We start from the raw sequence: 21,565 nt of genomic DNA on the forward strand, positions 1-21,565 counted from the left end.
ATGAGAACAGCTCTTTTACTCAGCTCATCTTCTGGCTGCACAAACAGGAGCAGTAATGAGCAGCAGCACTCAAGGCACGGCACAGGCACAGGGCCAGATGGGAAGGGAAGGCTGGCAGTGCTGGTTATGGAAGTGTGGCATGAATGAATGAATGCAAACTGCAGCATCTGCAGTTCACTCACGGCATGGAGAGTGAGCAAACCTGACAAACTTAAGGGCCATCATTCAAATTTTCAGAGGTCGGGCATAGGTTTTGCATGCAAAACTCCCTCTCACTGATTAACACTGTGCTGAGAAGGACATCCTGTAGGCTGGGTTAGGCTGCAGAATGCCACCAGTGTGCTTCTGGGGCTGAGCTGAACACATGACAAGTGCCAAAAGAATGACTACAAGGCTTCTTGACACAAAACATAGAATAAAACTTCCCAACAAAATAAGCCAAATCAGCTAGGTTGATTTGTTCAGCTAAGTTGTCAGAGGAGAAGCAAGCTGTTAGAGGGCAGAGAGAGAGAAGACAATGATTTACACCAACTGAAACCACTTGCTGAAATACAGGCATTGTAAAAACGTTTCTGGCTGAAACTGTGCCTCTTCCCAAGTGGACTGAACTGAGCTGCACCAAGGCCTTACACTACATAGTGAAGTACAGAGAAGCTGCTTTGCTTTGTCTGATGGCACGGATCAGAGGGTTAACAGCTAGATTTAGGGTGGATACACAGCAGGTAAAACAATTGTCAGAGTATAATTAATTTCAATTAAATAAATGTAATGTATTGTCTCATTTGGCAAGGAATCTCACTAAAGGTACACGGGGGAAGAGGAAGAGGGAGGGGATATCACTTGCCCTGTTACATTGGAGAATATAAATAGATCCAAGTGCATGAGTTGTAAAGGCAACCTTTGTACAGAAAAGGCTCAGAATATACAAATTCATATGGCATTCAGTGATTGGTCCTCTGAGTGCTTTCACACCTCAACACAGCAAAATTAAAGTATTTGCTGAAAACCATATGTAGCAAAGTAGAAGCATGCACAAATAACTTTCTTTTAAATTCTTCACCAAAAGAAGCAGAGTGCTGAGCAAGTATGATTTTACTATATACTGAACTTCCCCAGCTTCCTCTGCTGCCTTTAGAATTGATGCCAATGGCTCACAAGAAACCTCGAAGAATGAGGGCCCACAGTAATGCTTCCTGTAAGTCTAACCAGACAGCAAAAGAGAGCAAATTCTGGATTCAAATTCAGATTCCAACTCTTTCCTGTGCACATAGAGTTTGCTTTGGGCTCACCCGCCCTACTTACATGATACACACACCAGTCACAAACACATCCTCATCCCTTGGTAGGAGCCAACCTCCCACATCTTCACGTGGCTGAACACTGCAAGACACCTGCTCTTTGGGGAGCTTGAAAACTCCCGAGACTGATTTTCCAGGTGAGCAGAGAGAAGGGTGCCACCCCTTTTTCTTTGCTGTGGCAGGCCAAGTCCACAAGCAGTTTGGAAACACGGGCCCCAGCAAGCCACGTCCCTCCAGAGCCCACCATGCAAATACGTTCCAGCTGGGAAATGCAGTCCCTGCTTGTGGCTGTCTTCTCCAGGTAGCTGTAATTGTCCTCACAGCTGTTTCCCAGCTGTGGGTGAGAAAAGCAATCAGCTACCAGATGCTTAACAACTGCAACAACCAGGCTTTATATTTCTTCCTTCTTTAATGTATTTTTTTACTGATGCCTGTTTTCTTGCAACCTCACCACAAGTTTTTGTGAGGCTGAGCTCCCCATATCACATATCTCAGCTTACATTTTAAGGAACAGGGATTGTCTGTCATGTGCAAGTTGTAACTAATGTGAGACAAATCTAATGTTGGAGAAGAGAAAGTGAAGAAAAACCCTGAAATTTTCCATGGTAAATGTCACTATTTTTTAAGGAAATATGATAATTCTGCGGATTGTTTGGATGATAAGCTTTGAGTGCTTGGAGCTGGCAGTACTGATTTATGCTACCATTTCACATTCTGTGAGGTCTTCTTAAATATGTGGCTTTACCTCTCTATCACGAATGATACATATCAATAGGCACAGAGCTTTTGCAAGCACTGAGTAATAATAATAACACTGAACATCCACAACTGCAGAAATCCAGATGAGCTTGATCTCACACATTTCAGCAACTAAAATGAAGTTGGAGGAGGCTTTACTGGTTCAGACTTTGCTCAATGAGGAGCTGCTTCTGAAGCCCATAGTTCTCAATAAAGGCCAAAGACAAGCTCTGGATTTTTCGGGATGAGGCACCAGATTACTTTCTAGCACCTGCCACTAGATCTGTCTGCCAGCTTTTCTTTTTCCCCTCAGAAGGTTGGGGTTTCTATCACAGCTCACAGCCTGTGCTGCTGCTGAGTGTATGAGCTGCTGCCAACGCCAGTGGGCAGAGTAAGTTCCCAGTGCAGCTCTGGCTCAGGAGGACACTTTCAGCACTAAAAGAGGCTCAACAGACCCCTAGGCTGGCAAACACAGGCAGAAGTGGCACCTGGCAGTGAAGCTGCACATGCCTTCTCTGATGTTCCCAGCAGCAACAGCATTCAATCTCAGCAGGACCCTTTCTGCTACAAAATCCAAATGCTAAAATGTCAGTGTCCTTTATGCACAGTGGTAGATCCAGCCCCAGACAGGGCAGTGTGAGTTCCATGCTGGTTTACGGGAAAGGCCAGTCACTCTGCACTGAGACTGATTCCTCCAACTCCACACCAAGGGAAAGTACTGGTGGAAACTCTTCTCACTCTCTTTCTTCTTTTGCATAGGTACTGGGGGTCCCAACTGAGGACACCTGGCCAGGACTTTCCAAGCTCCCCAACTATAACCCAGGTAGGATATAACTCACAAGAAGGCCAGCTTTTTCTCTGAGCCACTAGCCACTCGATTTTGGGGGCAGTAATTCTCATTAAGAGCAATCCTGTGCTTCAGTGTTACTAAATCCCTTGAGCTACTCAATGACAGCGGTGCTGTAGGACCTACCCCAGCAGTGGGACTGGGTTAGCACGCAAGCAAAGGTACACGCACGGCAAAGCTGCCTCAGTGAGTGCTGGATAAACGTAAGTATAATGGGAGATTTCCTTGCTGCAAGTGCTCACAGTCTCCACTTCTCAGTGCAAAGGACCAATGCCTCCTGGTTTAGACTGGAAAAGCTGACAGGCACCTGGAGACACAGTTTATCTGAACTCTCCTTATTTTTATGGAGATTGGTTTGGGGACCTTTAAACCTCAGCTTTAAAGGTCACTGTCCCTGATTTTGATGTGGGCAAGGTGAGAAATCTGTGTGATTTATAAAGCTGGATTCTTTTATTTCCACATGGGCTGGTAGAGGAGTCTGTGTCCTGGACTTCAAAGGGCCAGTTGTCTCTTATTTTGATGTGGGCAGGTTGAGAAGTATGCTTTGAAAAGCTAGCTCAGTCACTCTCCCTCTCCCTCTCTCTCTCCCTTTCTCTCTTTCTCTTTTTGTTTAATGTTTTCTCCTGGGAAAATATATTCAAGTGTCAGTGAGGGGGAAATGATGAGCACTGATTCTCAGCCTCTCAGCAGGATCGTTCTGTAAAAGAAATATAAAAGTGAAATATTAAAAACCCTGGAATGTGAAATTCACCCATCTACAATCTAACCATTCTCTCTCACTTGTACCCTAGGAGAGTTGTGGGGGGAGCCTGTCTATCTGGAAGGGGAAAAAAAGAGCAGGGGGGAGAGGAGGAGGGAGAAGACGTGCTTTGAGCAAGAGGTTTGCAGGTTTAGTAGAGCATAGTAACATCTTTTCAAAGAAGTGGGTGTTGCTCTGTGACCCAGTCCAAGATGCCCCTCCTTTGATTATGTTGCATGAACACTAAACAGCCCCCATTTTCACATGGTAGCCGAGATTGGCTGAACAATAACCTGGTCTCACACTCGAAAGGACTGGAATCCTTCACACAATTAGCTGAGACACATTAATCAAACCAGCGTGAAATGGGAATGTGTCGCCGTCCACAGCAAGTTTAATTTGGATAGCAAGCAGGCACAGAGCAGACAGCTGGAGGAAGCATTTTCTTCTCTAAGTTGAAGAAGGCTTGGCTGGGTAGTCTACACGTTGAGAAGGGTAGTCTGGGAGGAAAGAAATGCTCATTTGTGGGACATACTGATCACAAAGAATTTTTTTATGCCAGTCATCTGCTCCCACAAGGCCAAAAACTCTCAGTGATGATGATTAGATATTCTGATGCTATATAGGGGGACAACCTGAAAGTGCAAGCGTGAAGGCTACGCTGGCAAAGAAACTTGTTCAGACAACAGAGACTGTGAGTGCCCAGAAGTGCCCTGAGCAGAGACTCCCACTTAGCTGTGTTTTGTCTGAGGAGCAGTGTTGTCCTCTGCTGCTGCAGCGGGTGCCTTCTGCAGGGCTGTGAGGGAGAGGACAGGCATCCAGGCAGCGTGGCTGTAGCTCCAGTAAAGTCCAGTCCTATCATCATAAGCAGTTTTCAAGCCTAACTTGCTTTCAGACTTGATAGAAAGCTCCCTTAATGGACGAGCTCCAGAGGGCCAGAATTGACCTGTGCTGTGGTCCTGGGATGTTGGCATCTTTTGTGGCTGGACCAGGCAGAAGTGCAGGAGTCAGAAGACATCCTTCTGTGGGAGCATCCCAGCACGTCAGCAAACACACGGGAGGGGGTGCTGCATCAGTATTTGAGGCAATATCCCTTTCCCCTTCTCAGAACCTGCCTAAGGGGCTGTGAGCTGTTCCAACCACATACTGGAACCAAGCACTTGGCTCACACCTGGGTTATACAAACCAGTCTGAACAGAAGAAGGTTAGTCATATAAGGCTGGACTATTTACCCTACTCAGGAACTAAATCAAGTCACTTTTTGATGGGACTGCTGGTAAGAAGGCAAATTAGTCTCTTTGTTTAAAGCTATTTGCCCATTTACATGCTTCTGGGTGCTTCCCCTCTCTTCCCTGAACCACAAAAGCTGTTCATACCCCGGGACATGCTCAGCCCGAGTGGAATCTGCGGAGTCTGGCTGAGAAAACCTTCTCTCCTGAGGTTATTCCCAGACCATTTGTGTGAATCTGGGTGCCTGGGTTGGTTCAGATAAGCAAACAAACTTTGGAGCTCTTCCCCAAATCTGATGGTTTGAATTCTTTCAGCTAGTCCTATTGATGTTGGAACTGAGCACAGGCAGCAAACAAACAAACAGGTTCCTGCCCGAGGCAAGGAACAAACACGGGCAAAACAAAGCACTGAGGTGTGATCCTATTCTCATTGAAGTTGATGGCAAAACTCCCCCTGGATTCAGCAGTGTAGGCTCAGCCCCAGACTGAGGTTGTTACTGGAAGGGTTCCTGGGCCAGGTGGGTTAGTAGGAATCTTTGAAATGAAAGCTGGAAACCTTTAGATGTTTTCCTGTCACTACTGCGGGCTTGAGCACATCCTGCTGCTGTCTGAAGAGAAGATACAGCGTGGGCTGTGGAGTCTGTGAGCCAGGCACACACAGGGCAGCCGGAGGAAAAGCAACTTCACTGCGTCCTCTCTGGGCAACTGGCAAAGGATAAAATGTCCAAAAGAGTGTCTTCTTGCACAAAGAAGGTCAGAAACAGCCTCATGCCCATTGCCTAGTTTGCCAAAATTTCAACCTGTGCCTGGCCACGGGTGAACAGGAAGGATGGGTGAGCAACTTGTCCGTGGCCAACCCTGCTGCTTGTGATCTCATCTCTCCTCTGTAGGAGAAAAGATACTTGGGCTAGGGAATCACATACAATTATGAGGCCTGAAAGCACATTTTCCCCCCCAGCTTGGCTTGAGAACCCTTTCCTGGAGAGCATGAAGGGCTGGGAGAACTCCTGCCCCACATCCCAGCACGCTCGCTGGCCCTCTCCCTGGATCCCTGGACTTAGCAGCCCTGCCCGTAGCGACAAGGCTTTGCCCCGTGTTTGTTCATTTGTTCTGTTCTCCTCATTTTGCTTCCCCTGAAAGAGGCAGTTGCAGCTCTGTTAACACTATTTTTGAAAGCTCTCATGCTGTGTGAGCTCAAATCCTTGCATTAATCTACTGCTGTGTTCATTTCACTGCGCTGAAAAGCAGTGAGTTTAAATCCCCTCTAAACACCACTGGTGACACCAGAAGGCCAGTGTTTTGATCCAGCCTCATTAATGGTTACAAGTTTGAATCTAGACAGCAGGGGTCAAGGGCAGGAAAGGATTAGGAACCACAGCCCATGACATTAGGCTGATGCTTTTGCCAAATTGGGAATACTGGAGCGCCCAATGTAGCAAGTAAGTTTTTGTTTCCTTTTTCTTACATTTGGATTCTCAAGAGTGAGGAACAGTGCTAGAACGTGATGAGCTCACTGTGAGTGAGCTTTACTCCTGGATTTATCACACAGGCTGACTGATGAAGTCTCCTATGCCAGGTAGTATAACCTCATGTAGCAGACACAGGTTTTACACAGGGCCCTTTCAGATGCACCAATAACTTTCAAATTAAGCCTAGTTTTCCACGTACCTGCAGGCTTTGGTATGAAGAATGCGATTTAGAAGCATTCCAGAGGCAGCCTGTGCTCCCAGGTACAGATTTGCAGTGTCTGTTGAGTTTCCAAATTGCCACCAGCAGATGGAGGCAACAAGCAGCAGGCCCTGAAGAGCGAACTTCCCATGACATCTGTGAGAATGCAGATGAAGGCTACACTGAGTGCTTTTCCCTTTTTTTTTTTTTTTTTAAATCTCACTTTTTATGCTGATGCTTCATTTAGTAAATGGGATTCAGTTGAAAACTGAATTCTAAAACGATACAATTTTTATTGTCATAATAAACTGCACGTGGCTTTGATCTCGAAGGGAAGAGCAGCACTGTAACTAATGTGCAATATATGCTGGGCAGGGTGTAAGGAAGCTTCCTATCCATGTGGCACTGGGCACAGCCTTCAGTTTCCAGCCTGCCACACACACAGAGCTCTGTGTCTGTCCTGCAGCCACGGAGATTTCCCTAATGAGAGAAATTTTCCCTGTGAGCCTGCAACCACAGCGCCTTCATCCAGCAGCACACGGCATCCTCTTTCTCTCTCTTCATCAATTAGGAAAGTTTAACTTTTGTCCTCTGGCTTGCTTGCCTCATTATCAGTTCATTAGCCACTTCCACCTGGGTTTTCAAATAGGAAGGTATTTCCTCATTAGCACACACTGCCTTGCATAAGGACAGAAAAAAACAAACCTAAGCGCTGCTACCTCTTCAGATCTACTCATGTTGTTAAAAAAGCCAATCAGCCCTTCACAATCCCATCATTTTTATGTCTGGATCATCATCGTGAGATAATTAAATCAGTAGTTCATCCACTTTCTGGAATGATATACAAATAATCTTTATCTCTTACCTTTAGGGAGTAGCTGTTTACATTGTCTTACAATTTTAGATTGGTCCTAATCTTACAGTGGGGAAAATATTTACTGCTCTGTTTTTACCCCGCTCAATATGATGGTTCCTTGGCATCCTCTAAGGGTTTGTGTATATGGGGTCAGTCAGGAGATTAATCTGAACTGATTAAAGGTGGATGAGTTAACTGCATTAAATCCTTGAGCAGAGATGCACTGTTTTCTTACCCATATCTTCCATTCATAATCAAAGCTCTGCATACTCAAAGTGGCAAGTTTGGCAGTCCTCACTCAAGCAGAATTCTCCATCGACAGATGGAGCAAATACTATAATTTATGTATTCCTCCCAGTTCCCAGTAAGCAAGCTGATATTTCTGTCGGTAATGTAATGAAAATCCTATTTCCTCTTTGGAATATTAATCCTGAAAACTCACTCCATAAAAACAAAGTGACATTTCACTTAGATATTATTGAAACATTTTGTCCCGCTGTTACCAACTGAACATGCATTTTTAAAAATTTTATGTTACCCTCATTAAAGAATATTCATGTTAAAAAGATTTCAGTAAAGTACAGTATTTCAGTCTTCTTGACATTTTTACTAAATATTAAATGAAATTGATATATTATCATGGAATGTTTCCATCTCCCAAATCAAATTTTTCTGGCAGAAAGCTATAACATCTGAAAGATTTTGGCCAACTCTGTCAGGAGGCAAAAATTTCTACCTCATACAGAAAAATCTTATGCCTTCCCAAACCATTTTTTAAATTGTTTTTCTTCTATTCTACCTGGAAACTTTACATCTTTACTCAATATGGATAATGTATTTCTACACATTTGTTACAGTCGAGGGAGAAAAAAGAAGGAAAGATGATCCAGTGAAAACGTTATTAGTGATTCAAGGGGAATGTTGTGCCAGTTAATCTTGGTGACTGATTTGGGAAGGGAGTATTCAAGATGCTAACATATAACTTCTATACATTGGCAATAATTCCAGTGCTCTGGCACCTAAACATGAATCCCATGGAAGTTATATTGTCATTTACTGCTCTAGAAATTACCGTAGTATTTGGGTGTAGGAGAACATTTCAGTTGTTAACTGTTACTCACCCTGTGACAGACAGGTTTAACAATCTGCTGGGCTGGTTCCACAGTGAGAGATTGCGGCTGGAAAGGTCAAGGGCGGGAAGTTCAGCAATCTGCACTTTTTCAAATTGTCTGTGCGTCGGGTCAGACACTGAGTGACCGAGCCCATGGGCCTGGCACTCTGGAAATGGCCTTATGCAGGCAGAGGGGACTCCCACTTTGCCTGCAGCAGGCAGCTCCTGTCCTGGAATGATGTGCCTGGTGCTTCCAGGCAGGAAGGGAGGGAAGATGCTCTTGGACGGTGCAGCACAAACCCCAGCTGAGCTCAGAGTCTGCTGGCAGCAAACCGGTGGCGCTTGCCTGCCGGTGGTCTCACTGCTGAGGGGAATTCTTGTCCAGGCTGGGCTGGGAGAGAGGTCGACACCACCCTTCCTGCTCTCCTTTCCATGACTAGAGTACCAGCGTTCATTCTCCGCTGCCAGAAACGGTGCTCAGGAAAATGTAGGTGGGTAGAAATTACAGCCTTTCTGATGCAAGAAAATGTCTCTGTTGATCAGCGCTAAGGAAAAATTTTCCAGGCTTAAGTCATTCATTCATATCTAAGCCTGAGAAAATTCACGCTTTATAATAAAACATTTGAGGAATGTATTGCTCTACATTCTCCACAATATCTAGAAATATGTCCTTGAAAAACATCAACAAGAGCACAGCCTTCACCAAACTGTGAACTCAGTTAAGTTCCAGTCTGGTAGAGATCGTGTAATCATTAAGTACTAAGCCTGCATGAGAATGGTTAACTGGATGAACGACAAACTTAGTGAGAGACTGGCAGTGAGAGCAGTGGGCAAGAAGAGAGTGGGACCCCAGCACATTTCTCTGTCCCATCTTTCTGCCACATCAGTGCAGAAAAGCCCCATGTACCCACAGGGCAATATGTGAAGCTCAGCAGTCCCTTGGAAAGCCAAGACAGTTGCTGGGGATTCAGACCTGCAAACCTCCATCTGCTTCCTTTATGCAAGGCTTTAGGGACTGGTACTGCTTTTATTGAAGTCAAAGCTAAGACTTGCACTGTAAGAGAAGGAGGCCCAAAGCCTCTCCTCGCAGATATATGAAAGGAAAGGGTTACAGAACTGGAACAGCCTTATTTAAATCAAGGCTGGTGCTCAAGTCCTATAGGAATAATGTATATTTATAAATACTAAGATGACAGATTCTATAGGGCCCTTTGAAATTCTGAGCACATATTTTTTGTAAGAGCTCAAAGAATGGTATTTGGCTTGATTTTCATTTAATCTTGTGATTGCATATTACACTTTCTAGAACTGGTTGCTTCCAGGAGACCTCAGAGACTCCGAGTCATCTGTGACAGGTAAGCTACCAATAACGGCAATGTCAAAATCGCCTCTGGGTTTATTTGTTTCTTTATGCAATCATTTAGCTTGAAATGAGCTCCTTTGGCAAGCTCAGGAAGTGTAGGGTGGCTCTGTAGTAACAAGCAGATCTAACGTCAGTTAAGCAACTGATTTTGAGAGATCGCAGTAAAGGTAGGCACATAGTGGGTTTATTATTCTCAGAGGAGCAGTGATTATTCTGAGATAAGCAGTGATTCAATAACATTATGTGCAGCTTTTTGTGGGGCACAGTTCAATGCAGAAGGTCATACTTTCCCAGGCCCTCTTGCCCAGACTGAAGACAGACTTTGCACTGTCCCAATTTTCATTTCTGAAAACATTCTGTAGGAATGTTGCTCAACAGCGGTAGGGAAGACATGCTAGGACAGCATTTTCACGAGACAATGAAATAATCTTGTGATTACTTAGGAGGGGGGAAATCACATTCTTAGTGGCCAAAAGCTATGAGACTAAGGCCACGGTTACATACCCAGCTTGACCAGACACACCAGCACCGCTGAATCACTCCCTAGTGTGCTGAGAGAAGGGAATGTTTTTTCAAGTGCACATATGTGCACACACACTTATACAAAATGTATGTATGTATCAGTGAAAGAAATTTATAGTCGGGCAAAGTGCCGTAACCAAGCTCAGAGTCATTAAAATCAAATCCCCACAATATTGATCTTGAGGCACACAACAGGTTTTACACGTATGTAGGAAAAGACGGGACAGGATTTGTCCTCAGGACTGTGTTCAGGCAGAGGTCAAGAATCAAATATCCTTTGAGGACATAACCACATTTTTCATTGCTGCTGTTTATTATCTATTCAGCTGACTGCTGAACAACCCTGCTCAGAGGGAAGTGAGCTGGGTTTTCCATATGCTGTTCTGAACAAACATGCTGGAGTTTTCTGCAAAGCACAGGTTGCTGAAATACCAGCCATTCTCACACACAGCTTTAGAAACACGCAAAGCTCAACATGTCCCAAACCCTGATAACACAGGTCCTGGAACAGAACAGATCCTCTCTTAGCCTGAGCAAAGAATGAAGTATGCAACTGTACTGTACTTCTGTGTTCCAGCCACAATCCCTTGGCAGGCCCCATTACAGCTCCGTACCAGCGGGCTGACCCAGCGCCTCTGCAGCAGAGCTCTGCGCTGCTCCTGGGGCGGCTCCAGCTCTGAGTTACAGAGCCCTTGTGCTGGTAGGGCCAAAAAACTGCCTTGGCATGCCCAGCTCTGGAGAAGGAAAGAGCTGCTTCATACAGACTGCTCAGCCGTGACTCTCCACGGCCAATTAAGAAATGAGAGGGGAGCTGTGCAGAGCTGGGCACCACCAGGAAGCCTGAGCCATGGTGGGAAGCACTCAGCTGTGTTGCTGCCCAGTGTGGGAGGCTGCAGCAACGGGGACTGAGGGGGCAGAAGGTCTTCAGTAAGACCCTGCCTGGTGTGCAGCTCTATAGCAAGCAGCCTCAGACTGGATGCTTTGGCTCCCTGTCCCGTCCCTGCTCCCCAGGGAAGCAGGGGCTGGAATCGTTTCACTGGAGGTGAAAATTCAGAAATTACTTAACACATTGAGGCCAGATACCTTTTATCGTATTGTTTCTCAGGGTCTCTCTCTCTACTTCTCTCTTTGTGCTTGTTTTTTTATTTTTCTTTTTTATTTTACATTTTATCTCCTTAAAACAAAAATGTCAGCATGTCAAATGTCCTGAATAGGAAGGGGGAGTGCAGGGGCAGGGGGATCCCAGCCCCTGATGTCACTTGGAGGGGAAGCACTGCCGGGGGGTCAAGGGAGGAAGCACAACAGGCCATGCTCTGATGGGCCTCCTGAAGCTGAAACGTGATCAGAACAAACAAATAAAGTAAAAGCTGTAAAACTAAATTACTGTTTTTATTTGTTTCCTTGTTGGTTTGTTTTCTCTCTTCCACTTCCTTGTCCCCCCAGCTGTGTGCTCCTCTAGAGAGCAGCCACTTGGCACTGGTATTTGCTGAGCATGGAGCATATGTGTATGACATTTATTTTAAGCACTCATCCTGAGAAACAGATTCTTCTCTGTGAATCCCCAACACATTTTACAACCAGCTGCTGTACTGATACTAGGGTAGGAAGAGAGGAAATGGTATTTTCTTTAGTTTTTTTAAGTTTGACCTCTGGTCTTCTCAGTGGGCCGGTCAGATTATTTTCTGCAGTTGCATTGTCACTGTAAACTGGTAACACCAACCTCTGATATTCCAGTTACAACATGTCAAATATAGTCTCTCCAACATCATTTCCCCTTTCACTTACAGCCTTCTTTTTACAAAATAGAAATTTGTGTTCGAATTCCTCTGTAAACATGAGTTTGAGCTGAAATCCTGTGCGCGCATATATATATATATATATATATATATATATATATATATACACACTCTAACATAATCAAACTCAGATGGGAAAGCAAATACCCTGGAAAGCTATATAGCAGGGGTGGGTTTGTCCAGCTCCCCTGTGCCCCTCCACTATCTCTGCCCCAAGCTCTGGGAAGTGCTGGGTCATGTTCTGGTTCCAGCTTTCTGGCTCGTCCTCATCTCCTCTGCTATTTTTATTTGTGTTTTCCTAGGCTGAGCAGGGTGCCAGCAGCAGAGAATTTGGCCTCCAGGATGCTTACAGCCTTCCCTCGGGGCCGAATCTCTGCACAAGATGCGCTTCTTCACGGCTTCTTCAGCCCTCTGCCTCCTCAACTCTATCAGGTTCCTGCTGGTAAGTTAAGTCTCGATTTCATCTCACCAAGAAAGAGCTACTGCACATGCTATTTGAGTTTCTTCTCTGCTTTGAAAGTCTCTGCCATTCACCCAGATGTCCCTCTTTTCTGTCGGCACTCCCTCCCCACTTCCGTATGCTGCAAAGTTTACATCCCACTGCAAATTCAACAACTTGTTTTTCTGTTTTCTTCCACTTGACCAGGGTGTTAATACTAGAAGGGGACCTTGATGGGCTGCTACCACGGTCCATTTGCAAAGCAGAGGTGCATATGCTTCGACAGGTCCTTTCTCCCCCATTCTGTAACCCCAGGGGCCTGGAGCTTTCCCCGGGGCTGGCTCACGCTGTGTATTCAGTGTAACTCCCATGCTGCTCCATCCTGATGTCCTGAATTCCCAGCTGCTCAGTGTGATGTGCTAGCCCCAATTCCCTTGGACCGCTCCTTCTGCTCCCTTTTGATGTTGAGACAGCTGTTCCTCGTACCCTGTCACACCAGTTCTCCCTCAGTTTTACCTGCTTTATTCTCTTCTTCCCTTGCTCCCTTCTTTCAAGCACACAGCTGCACACACAGCTCTGCCCCTCCTGCCCTGAGCTGACAAAAAATACAGGGTCTCTCAAGCTACAGATTCTGTTCCTCACTAGGCAGAGCTCCCTCCTGTTGGGCAACAGGCCAAAGGAACCTTGCATTCCCTGTTGCCTCCTGGGCACCCTCTACACTAGTTAGTTTGCTGGTGTTTTTTAAGATAGGGGCAATTAAGAGAAAGCCTTCATGGACTGTGTTATCAAGCTATTGGAAAACCAAATTTCTGGCTCCTGCAACATATCCCAAGTGAAGGAGCAGCCAGGCAGCATCTCTCCCAAACCCCCAAACTGCTGCCCTTCAGAAGGTGCTCTGTGTGCGTATGTGCATGAGTGAGAGACATCTGCATTCCTTTTCTGTTCACCCAGCCACAGAGCACAAATCTACTTTGACACTTTTAGAAAAATGAAAAGATGGAATCTCGCAGGAGCCTGCCTGTGCCGGGGGGGGAGGAGGGGAGCACGCACAGCAGGAGGGAAGTTGACTTTTCTTTATACATATAGGGTTTTTTCCATGCAGAGTTTAAATTATGCCTGATAAAAGGAGTTTCGTGGATGTTTCAGTTCTTTCAAACCCTCCTGGCTTCCTCCCAATTAAATGAGGTTTGTCAAAGCCACAGGGCTCTGCTGCTGCCAGAGAGGCGGACAAGCACTTCCCGCAGTGACATCTCCAATCCCCAAGGGAGAAGATGAAAGTGTCAGTGCCAAGAGAGAGAGAGAGTGTGGAAAAAAACAGGTACAGAGACAGACAGTGTGAGAGAAAGGGAGAGAGTGAGGAGAAATAGAAGGAATGAGAAAACAGATTGGCATAATGTGTCAATCTCTCCGATACGCTGCCAGCGAGGGGACAGATTCATTTCACCTCGGTTTAGGCACCATCCCATATTTATTATCCCCCGTACTGCAGCCAGAAGTACCTTGTGGACAGGAAGCTGCATGGCGTTATCATAGCAACCAGTGTGTTGGGAGCAGAATCAAAGTGCACAGGGCTGAGACAAGTATGGTATGACCATGCAAGACTATATTCAGGAGTGACTCATTAAGCCTGTAAAAATTAGGCAGTTTTCAATAATTCCCCATGTAGCCACTCCTGTTGCCACAATCGTGTAAGACATTTGCTCTCTTGTGTCACTTTGGCATAACACTCTTTTGGAATTTACCTGTATCATTTTAAAATTCTTGTTGCTATGTTAACAGTACAGATTCTAAATATGTTCCGTTCCCGCTTTGTTCTGGAGGATGTTGGCTATCAGTTGCCATCCTCTGAAGGGGAAAGTTAAAGAAGAAGGGCAAAGAACGAGCTGGAGATGAAAGGGGAAAGGAAGAGGGGGTTGACCCCAAGGTGTGTGAGAGATTAAGAGGGAAAAAACATTTGAAAAAATAAAAGCTTCCCGAAAAAATTATTCTCTATTTTCATGAAATAATTGTATCCATGACTGTCCTTTCTATAAGATATTATGATAAGCTGGAAGCTAGAGGATGTTTTTCAAAGGTCAGTTCCTGTGAAAAAATAATTGGGGAAAGCAGTGTTTCACAGGTAAGTACCCCTCCAAATAGCAAGTTTCTGATTACTGAGGGGAATGCTAATGGCTAGAGGCTGGCTGCTGTCCCTGGGAAGGGGGAGAGAGATCACAGGGCTCTTTGCTTCCTGGTGGTCAGCTCCTCCAGAGGGAAACAGGTTACCGTTGCTGTGCTCATCTGAATGCGAAGTGGTAGGAAAAAAGAGTAGCCCGTGCTCTAGGGAGGAAAAAGACTCTGTCCTCTGAGTGGGACTGGCCCACAGATGGGCTTCTCCTACAGCTGCTCCCTCCTGTGCCTCTAGGGCTAGAAGGGAATGCTAAGGCCCAGGTTCAAACACCATCATCTTGTTAGCCTTAATTCTACATGTGCCAGCAGCACCTCTGGATACAGCAAGAAAAGAGAGGTGCAGGGGATTCTCCAGCTTCCTTTCAGTGTGGCTAGTAGCCTAAGGGGTGGCAGTGATAACCTTTTGTAAAACTGGAGCATTTGCTGTCCTTTTTCTGGCTTAAGCCAATCTTGAGATAATTATCTTTGTGCAGTGCACCCTGCACTGCAGCAGCTCTGATAAAACTTGAGGCTAACCCTTTGCCATCTGCTAGAGCAGACTTTTTTGTGTCCAATTAATCCCTCCTGGAAGAAAGATGAGATCCTAGAATCAAGAAAGCATGAGTTGTGCTCTCAACTCAGTGTCAGTCCTGAAGTGCAAAGGGTCTTCTGAGAAGGTATCTCACTGTTGTCAGACAGGTCAGACACAGTAACAATTGCAGCTTATTAGTCTTAGCTATAGATTGGGTTTATTTTCCCTCTCTTTTGCCCTCCAACGCTTCAGAGCAGGCTCGCAAGCAGGGAGGGTAAGCAGTGGGATTTGGGGTCACCAACAATGCGCTCCCAAGAAAACACACTGCAAGAACAGCTCTGGCTGAACAACTCAGGCACGCGGGCCAGGGAGGTCTGAGCTGGCAGCTCAGAGCCCATCCCCACTGGAACAAGCAGAGACCTCTCTCACAGTGCAGGAGCTGCAGTGCTCCTGTGCTCTGTGGGGAGGATTGTGTGCTGCCTGGATACGATCCTGGCTTTGACTAGGAGGTACTTGCTCCTCCTGGGTACGGTTGGTCTCTTATTGTTACCTCTCCCAGCAACTCAAACCCGGTGTGCCGGGAGGTGATGGCACTGTACTGCTTCTCCAAAACAGCCTGCTGACAAGGAGGAGCGGGGGGAGGCTCGATGTTGACAGACCACTGACGTTTTAATGCCTGTTGCATCGAAGCTGAGGCAGTGTGGGCAGTGAGGAGGTTAAGTCTGCAAGCCATTGCCTAGCAAAAATCCCATTACTGTTGGCATTAGCCAGCGCTGGTAGATGTTATCACAGGGGACATATAAAGAAGAGCTGGCTTTCAGGACACCTTGTTTGGGTTGGCTGGTTGCCCTAGGTTCTACTACATAGCTAAACAGTTTATATAGTCACCTAATTTTTTTTTACCCCCTTTTTTTTTGCCACCTCTGTATACAGCAAATGGATATCCTTCACTGCAAATCAGATGCAGACACCTAGAAAGGGAAGTTCCTACCAGGTGTGTGAATCTGGTTTACAGTGTGTCTTAGTACAGGTATAAACCAAAGCTGGTGTTGAGCAGGAAATCAGCTTCCACTCCTAAGCCAGAAGTATTCTTCTATGTGAGATGATAAAGCAAATCTTCACTTAACTCAGGAAAGCCACCTCTCACTTCACCTGCTGTGATCTCCACAGCGCTGAAAGGTCTGCTTGCTTACGTACTGACAGGACATTAAAGTTTTGTATTCCATCATTAAGCCATCCCCCCAGGAAAAAGCTATTGCAACATCACAGCAGATGTTTGCCAAGGGCACGGGACTCTGGACATGTTGCCCTGTTTGAGCTCTTCCCCATGTGCTGTGCTGGAGCAGATATTGTGCCGGCAAGTGCTGGGCACTGCTCAGGACCACAGGGTGAAGGAGAAGATGGGAAAAGAAGGAAAGTTTCCTTTGCTCACTCCCCAGCTCCCACAATTGCAAAAGCACAACTGGTGCAAAGTTTGGCCCACATGACTTGTGGAAACAAAGTCCTACAGACATGGATCAAATGCTCTGACTCCCATTGATCTCAGGCCAGAGAATCTCTACAAAGGTCTTATTGTTCAGAGAGATGAACTGCTCTTGGGGGAGAGCGCTGTTAATACTGTTCATGGAGGCAGCCACTATTGCATCAGAGGCTAGCAGATGTTTCTCTGTATTTTGTCTAATTGCAAGTTGTATCCGATGTTTCTTTAACTTCCATTTTCCCTTCAGCACTATTAAATGCAAATCTGAAAAGATTTAGTTGGCTTGTTTGCTGTGAAAGACACCCAGACTGGAAGTCTGGTGTAGTCGTTTCCCATCCTCAGGTGCACTCCTGACTTCACCCAGTTATCACCAGAAAAGAGTAAACGGGGATGTAGTGATCAGCTTTCTAAGGCACAAAAGTTAAAACGAAGTTTGAGATTGTGACAGCAAGCAACCATGAGCAGAGGAACTCAATTAGCCTGAAAGACAACTATCTCATTATCTTTCCTAAAATGATATAAATACATAAGAATATAAAAATTTAAAATAAACTCTCTATTGACTGTCTAGATGACTGGATTTCACTGCTCAATTTCTTTAAACACCCACTTTAGTATTTATTTATTCTAAGCGTGAAGCAGCTACGATAATTAGACTGTCAGATTTGGTAAGTTAATGAGGAGTCACTGGAGTGGAAGGTTTTGCATTTGTGAGATTGCTGAAGGAGAGAAGCCCTGTGCCTTCGCTCTATCTCTTTTTTCTTTTTCTTTTTTTTTTTCCCCTCTGCTGGGTGGGAAGGAGAGAGCTTGGCAGTGCGCAGATCCATTTGAATCCTTTTGATTAGTGGGTTGCATTCCTATCACTGTTCTACCAAATAGTATTTTGCTGGTTGCTCCAAGAAAAAGAAAAAGAAAAAAGAAAAGAAACTGCAGATGAGATTTCTAGAGAAGGGTGTCTAGATTAAAGAAATAATTAAAAAAAAAAAATCAGAAAGAATGCAGCTGTGTGTGAAATAGGATCCTGGATTATTTTATATTGTGGCTAATGTCACAGGAGAGCATTAGGAAAGCAGCACAATGAACGAAAAGGGCCATTTTGCAGCTTTCTCTTTAACCTGATTTTTCCACAGGACAATCAGTGCTCACAGTTCCAGGAGTGAGACTGCAACCTGAAATCTGTGACCTGTTTGCTTCTTACCGAAAAGGCCAGCTCTCAGGAGGTTCGAGCAAGTTCTGGTAGAAAGTAGGGATGACTGACTGATTCTTGGGTAAGCACACAGTTGCCACTGTCAAAGCTGCTGCCATCGCCTTTAGCACATGAATTCCTTTGTGTATTGAAGGTGGGAAAACAGAACTGTTACCCAGGGCTGAACGATCACACCCCATCATGAGGACAAAATGGGAAATCTCACATTCAGAGAGAAGAGATCAGCAAGCCAGTGGCCCTGAATGAACAACATTCAGTGGTACCATGGGAGGTTTGGATTTGTTCTGTCATATTTCCAAGTCTCAGACCAGTGCCCTTTCCTCTGATGCCTCTGCAGTCAAAATATTGCTTCATCTCCCCCTTGCTTGAACTGACCAAATTGCTTTGTTCTCTTTTGTCCTTGCCTATTGAGTTCACATTTTATAGCTTACTTGTTTTGATTTCACACACATTGGAATCTGAGCAGAGCTTGGCAAAAATCTCCTCAGCTTGTAACATCCTTGCTTTTAGTTAATCACTATTTTAATATGATGCATCTCAAAATGATGCTTCAGTATCAATATTTTTCATCCCCTTTTTATAGCAGAAGACCAAAAGATCACTTGAAATCACTGTTACTGAAAGAAGTTACCAGAAAATATCCTTTGATTATATCCTGTCTCTTTGTTTACTTTGTGCATTTGTTATCACCGTGTGTCCTGACAGTGTCACTGCTGGGTCTGTGCTTGAAGGGCAGACCTGGAAAATGATCCTGAGGCCAAATTAGTTTGATTGTCTTACTGTCTGCCAAGCTAAGAGGCAACCTAGCTGTGCTAGCAGGGCACACCTCAGCCAGCCATCTGTGCTCTCAAATGCATGGAGACGGCAGGTACCTGCCATAGGATCAGGTCCCAGCACTCAGTGCCTGCTCTCACAGCCGCTCTCTGCCCCTCCTGCCCTCATCATGTAGACAACAGCAGGCACACAGGAAGCCTCCAGCCCTTTCAAGAAGGACCTGACAGTGCCAGCCCTGTGACCAGATTGGGTTTTGGAAGCAGCCTGAGTGCATTCGCTGCTCACCTGCTCAGCTAAGCACAGACAGGATGGCTCTTCCCTCTCTCTGATCAGAGAGGAGCTAATCCTGCCAAAAAAGCTGGCTGGCAGTTCCACTAAGGCTTCTGGGACTCCCTTGGGGAGGGCACTCGTGCTTCAGTGTTCAGTTAACTTGTATTTGGCCCATTTTAACTGATTTAGAGAGCGTTTCTCAAGAACATCATTTAAAATGGTGAAAACCTGAAAATAGTAGGAGTCTTAAATGTGGTTTTTCATATTAACCTGGCCTCAAAGTGTTTGTGTCACTTTTTTAAAGCTGCTTACAAAGCACACTAAGCGAGCTTAAATGTCAGCTCAAGTTTTCTTCTGCACTTCATTACAGGAAAACATTCTATAAGTGATGGTGTTTATATTATTAATTCTCTTTTTAAAAAAGGCATCTGGATTCAGACATGCAAGCAAGGTTAAAATCGGAAGAGTAATTTTTTTGTCATTTTAATAGGCTACCGATGGAAAGCAGGGGGTTCTGTATGCTTTTTCAAATCTAATGAGAGGTAGATAGGCATCTAAAGCACAACAGCCTCACGCTGGCACATGAGAGAATGGAATTTCCTGGGAACATAATGAAACTGGCCGGCCTTCCTTCACTTGCCAACCTGAGTTAAGTTATAAAAATAGACAAAACGAAAAAACCCTAAACATACCAGGCCCCATCTTGAATCCATGGGCCCTGAGCAACTCAGCAAGGGACAAAACATCATCACAGACTCCTCCTTGTTCTCCTTCTGGTTTCAGGAAAGGAAGAGGTACTGACAGTATCCCTCATATCCCAGGGTGATATATACTTTGTGCCAACACTCCATTCATTTTCTACCCTGTTCCACCCACCTCTTTCCCTCTGCCTGCTGAGGAGGAACAGATGGATCACTGGAATCTGCTACTGTTCTCATTCTGTCTCTCAAAATTCAGATAAATAATTCTGTGCCTCTTACATGTGTGTGCTACTCTACCAGCTAAGTGTGGTTGAATCTACAGGAAGATTGAGCATGTTTTAAACCAGCTGTTATCAAGAAGAGATGAATGAAGGCAATAGCTCTGCAGAATATTTGTAATTAGGATCTTTTGTTTTTTTTGTTATTCAAGACTTAGGCCATGAACTTTTATCCTAACAGAATTCCTTTGCAACAGATTGTACCCTCCATTACACCAAAGACCTTTGAAGTAACTCTTGCTATTGACAAAACGAAGCAAAATTTTTGAGATTATAAAACAAAGACAGAGTTTGAGGGGTGGGGGGTGTGTATTTTTAAAAATCACCTTTCAGTAGAAAAGAATGAAATTGTGCAGATGTCCTGCCTTTTGTTTTTCAGAAAGCAATGTCAGAAAGATTGACTTGGCAGCGAAGATGTGACGGCACAGTCTGGACACGGGACTTGCAGAATATACTCAGCCATGTGTCACTTAATAGAGAGATCCCTGGACCAGAAGATCGATGTACAAACAGGACAGATGGGGACTGACAATTGAAAGAATGTAGAGGCTGATCCAAGGCTTATCGAGACCTGTCATTCCCGGGTTTGCCTACAATCTCCTTCAACAAAAGAGCTCCTGAGGGAAGGAGGGGATTAGTGGAAAGTTGAGTGAAGTCTCCAGGGAAGATGGTTTCTTGGATAAAGTTGTCAACAAAAGGAATTGTTTAAGACTATTTGTTATAATTTCCTAGAGGGAGCTTCTGCCATTACTAACAGGATTACCAGCGTACTGGTTCCACACCAGCAGAGCATTAGACATGTGCATTGCAGACTGGTTGCTTAGAGCTGAATTCAGGGGTCTTCTTATACAGGATCCCAAATGTGTGCAGGTGTTGATGAGCAGAGGGGAGATGGCAGAGAATTAAGTTGTAGCCAAACACAGTCCATTTTTGGTCCAGCTGTTGCAGAGAGTCTTGGCTCATTAATGAGTTACCAGGGTGTTTTAATCTCCTTGAGCTTAGGGCTGCTGACAGACTAGGAGAATGGAAGCTAATCTGAGGTGATAGCTGATCAGGACACAGAGGGAAATCAGAGAGCTCTTTCCCTACTACAGTTACTGTGAAATTTCTCATAGAATTCTTCCTGGGAGAATTGGGAAAGGAAGTAACTTACTGTGTTCAAGTACCGGTCTGCTTGGTTTCAGCTACCTGGGATATCTTTTCTTAGCTCTGGGACATCATAAACCAGTAGCCGTGATATAACCCCACAGCAGATCTGGGAAGAAAAGGAAGACAGAGGTAAATCATTAAGATGCAGGCATGCAAACTTTCTTGAATACTTCTTATTCATCTGCGTAGTGTCACTGGCATGACTGGGAGAGCTTCTCTGGGCAAGAATTATGCAGAACATTGAGACAGTGGAACAAAACCAGTCAAGAAGCTACGGGTGGCAGCCACAGAAAGAGCTGAAAGGTGAGCTTTTAGTGTAAGGGAGCTGCAGGTCCAACCCCACCCCAGTCCATCATTTACTAACCACACACTGCAGATCTGGGCAGGAAGCAGCACAACTGTTTATGTTCCCCTTTGCTA

At 45.1% G+C, this 21,565-nt stretch overlaps 2 protein-coding genes across 2 annotated transcripts in view; one reads left to right on the forward strand and one right to left on the reverse strand.

Annotated features, from left to right (window-relative positions):
* The window catches only part of CDK15 (cyclin dependent kinase 15), a 37,655-nt gene extending 16,970 nt beyond the window's left edge, over positions 1–20,685 (forward strand). The window contains exons 10-14 of the mRNA XM_027880138.1: positions 2,796–2,859; positions 9,793–9,841; positions 12,470–12,609; positions 17,897–18,034; positions 20,376–20,685. Coding sequence (XP_027735939.1) covers positions 2,796–2,859; positions 9,793–9,841; positions 12,470–12,609; positions 17,897–18,006 — 363 coding nt within the window. The 3' untranslated portion in view covers positions 18,007–18,034; positions 20,376–20,685. The remainder of the gene's footprint in view (positions 1–2,795; positions 2,860–9,792; positions 9,842–12,469; positions 12,610–17,896; positions 18,035–20,375) is intronic.
* Positions 1–21,251, reverse strand: part of ALS2 (alsin Rho guanine nucleotide exchange factor ALS2) — a 77,929-nt gene extending 56,678 nt beyond the window's left edge. The window contains exon 1 of the mRNA XM_027880134.1: positions 21,150–21,251. The gene's annotated coding sequence lies outside the window, so the exon portion shown is untranslated. The remainder of the gene's footprint in view (positions 1–21,149) is intronic.
* Positions 21,252–21,565: the final 314 nt, after the last annotated feature.

Source organism: Empidonax traillii, unplaced genomic scaffold (genome assembly GCF_003031625.1).
Source record: "Empidonax traillii isolate 1590-97213 ecotype Southwest subspecies unplaced genomic scaffold, ASM303162v1 scaffold65:size4453928, whole genome shotgun sequence".
Taxonomy (NCBI): domain Eukaryota; kingdom Metazoa; phylum Chordata; class Aves; order Passeriformes; family Tyrannidae; genus Empidonax; species Empidonax traillii.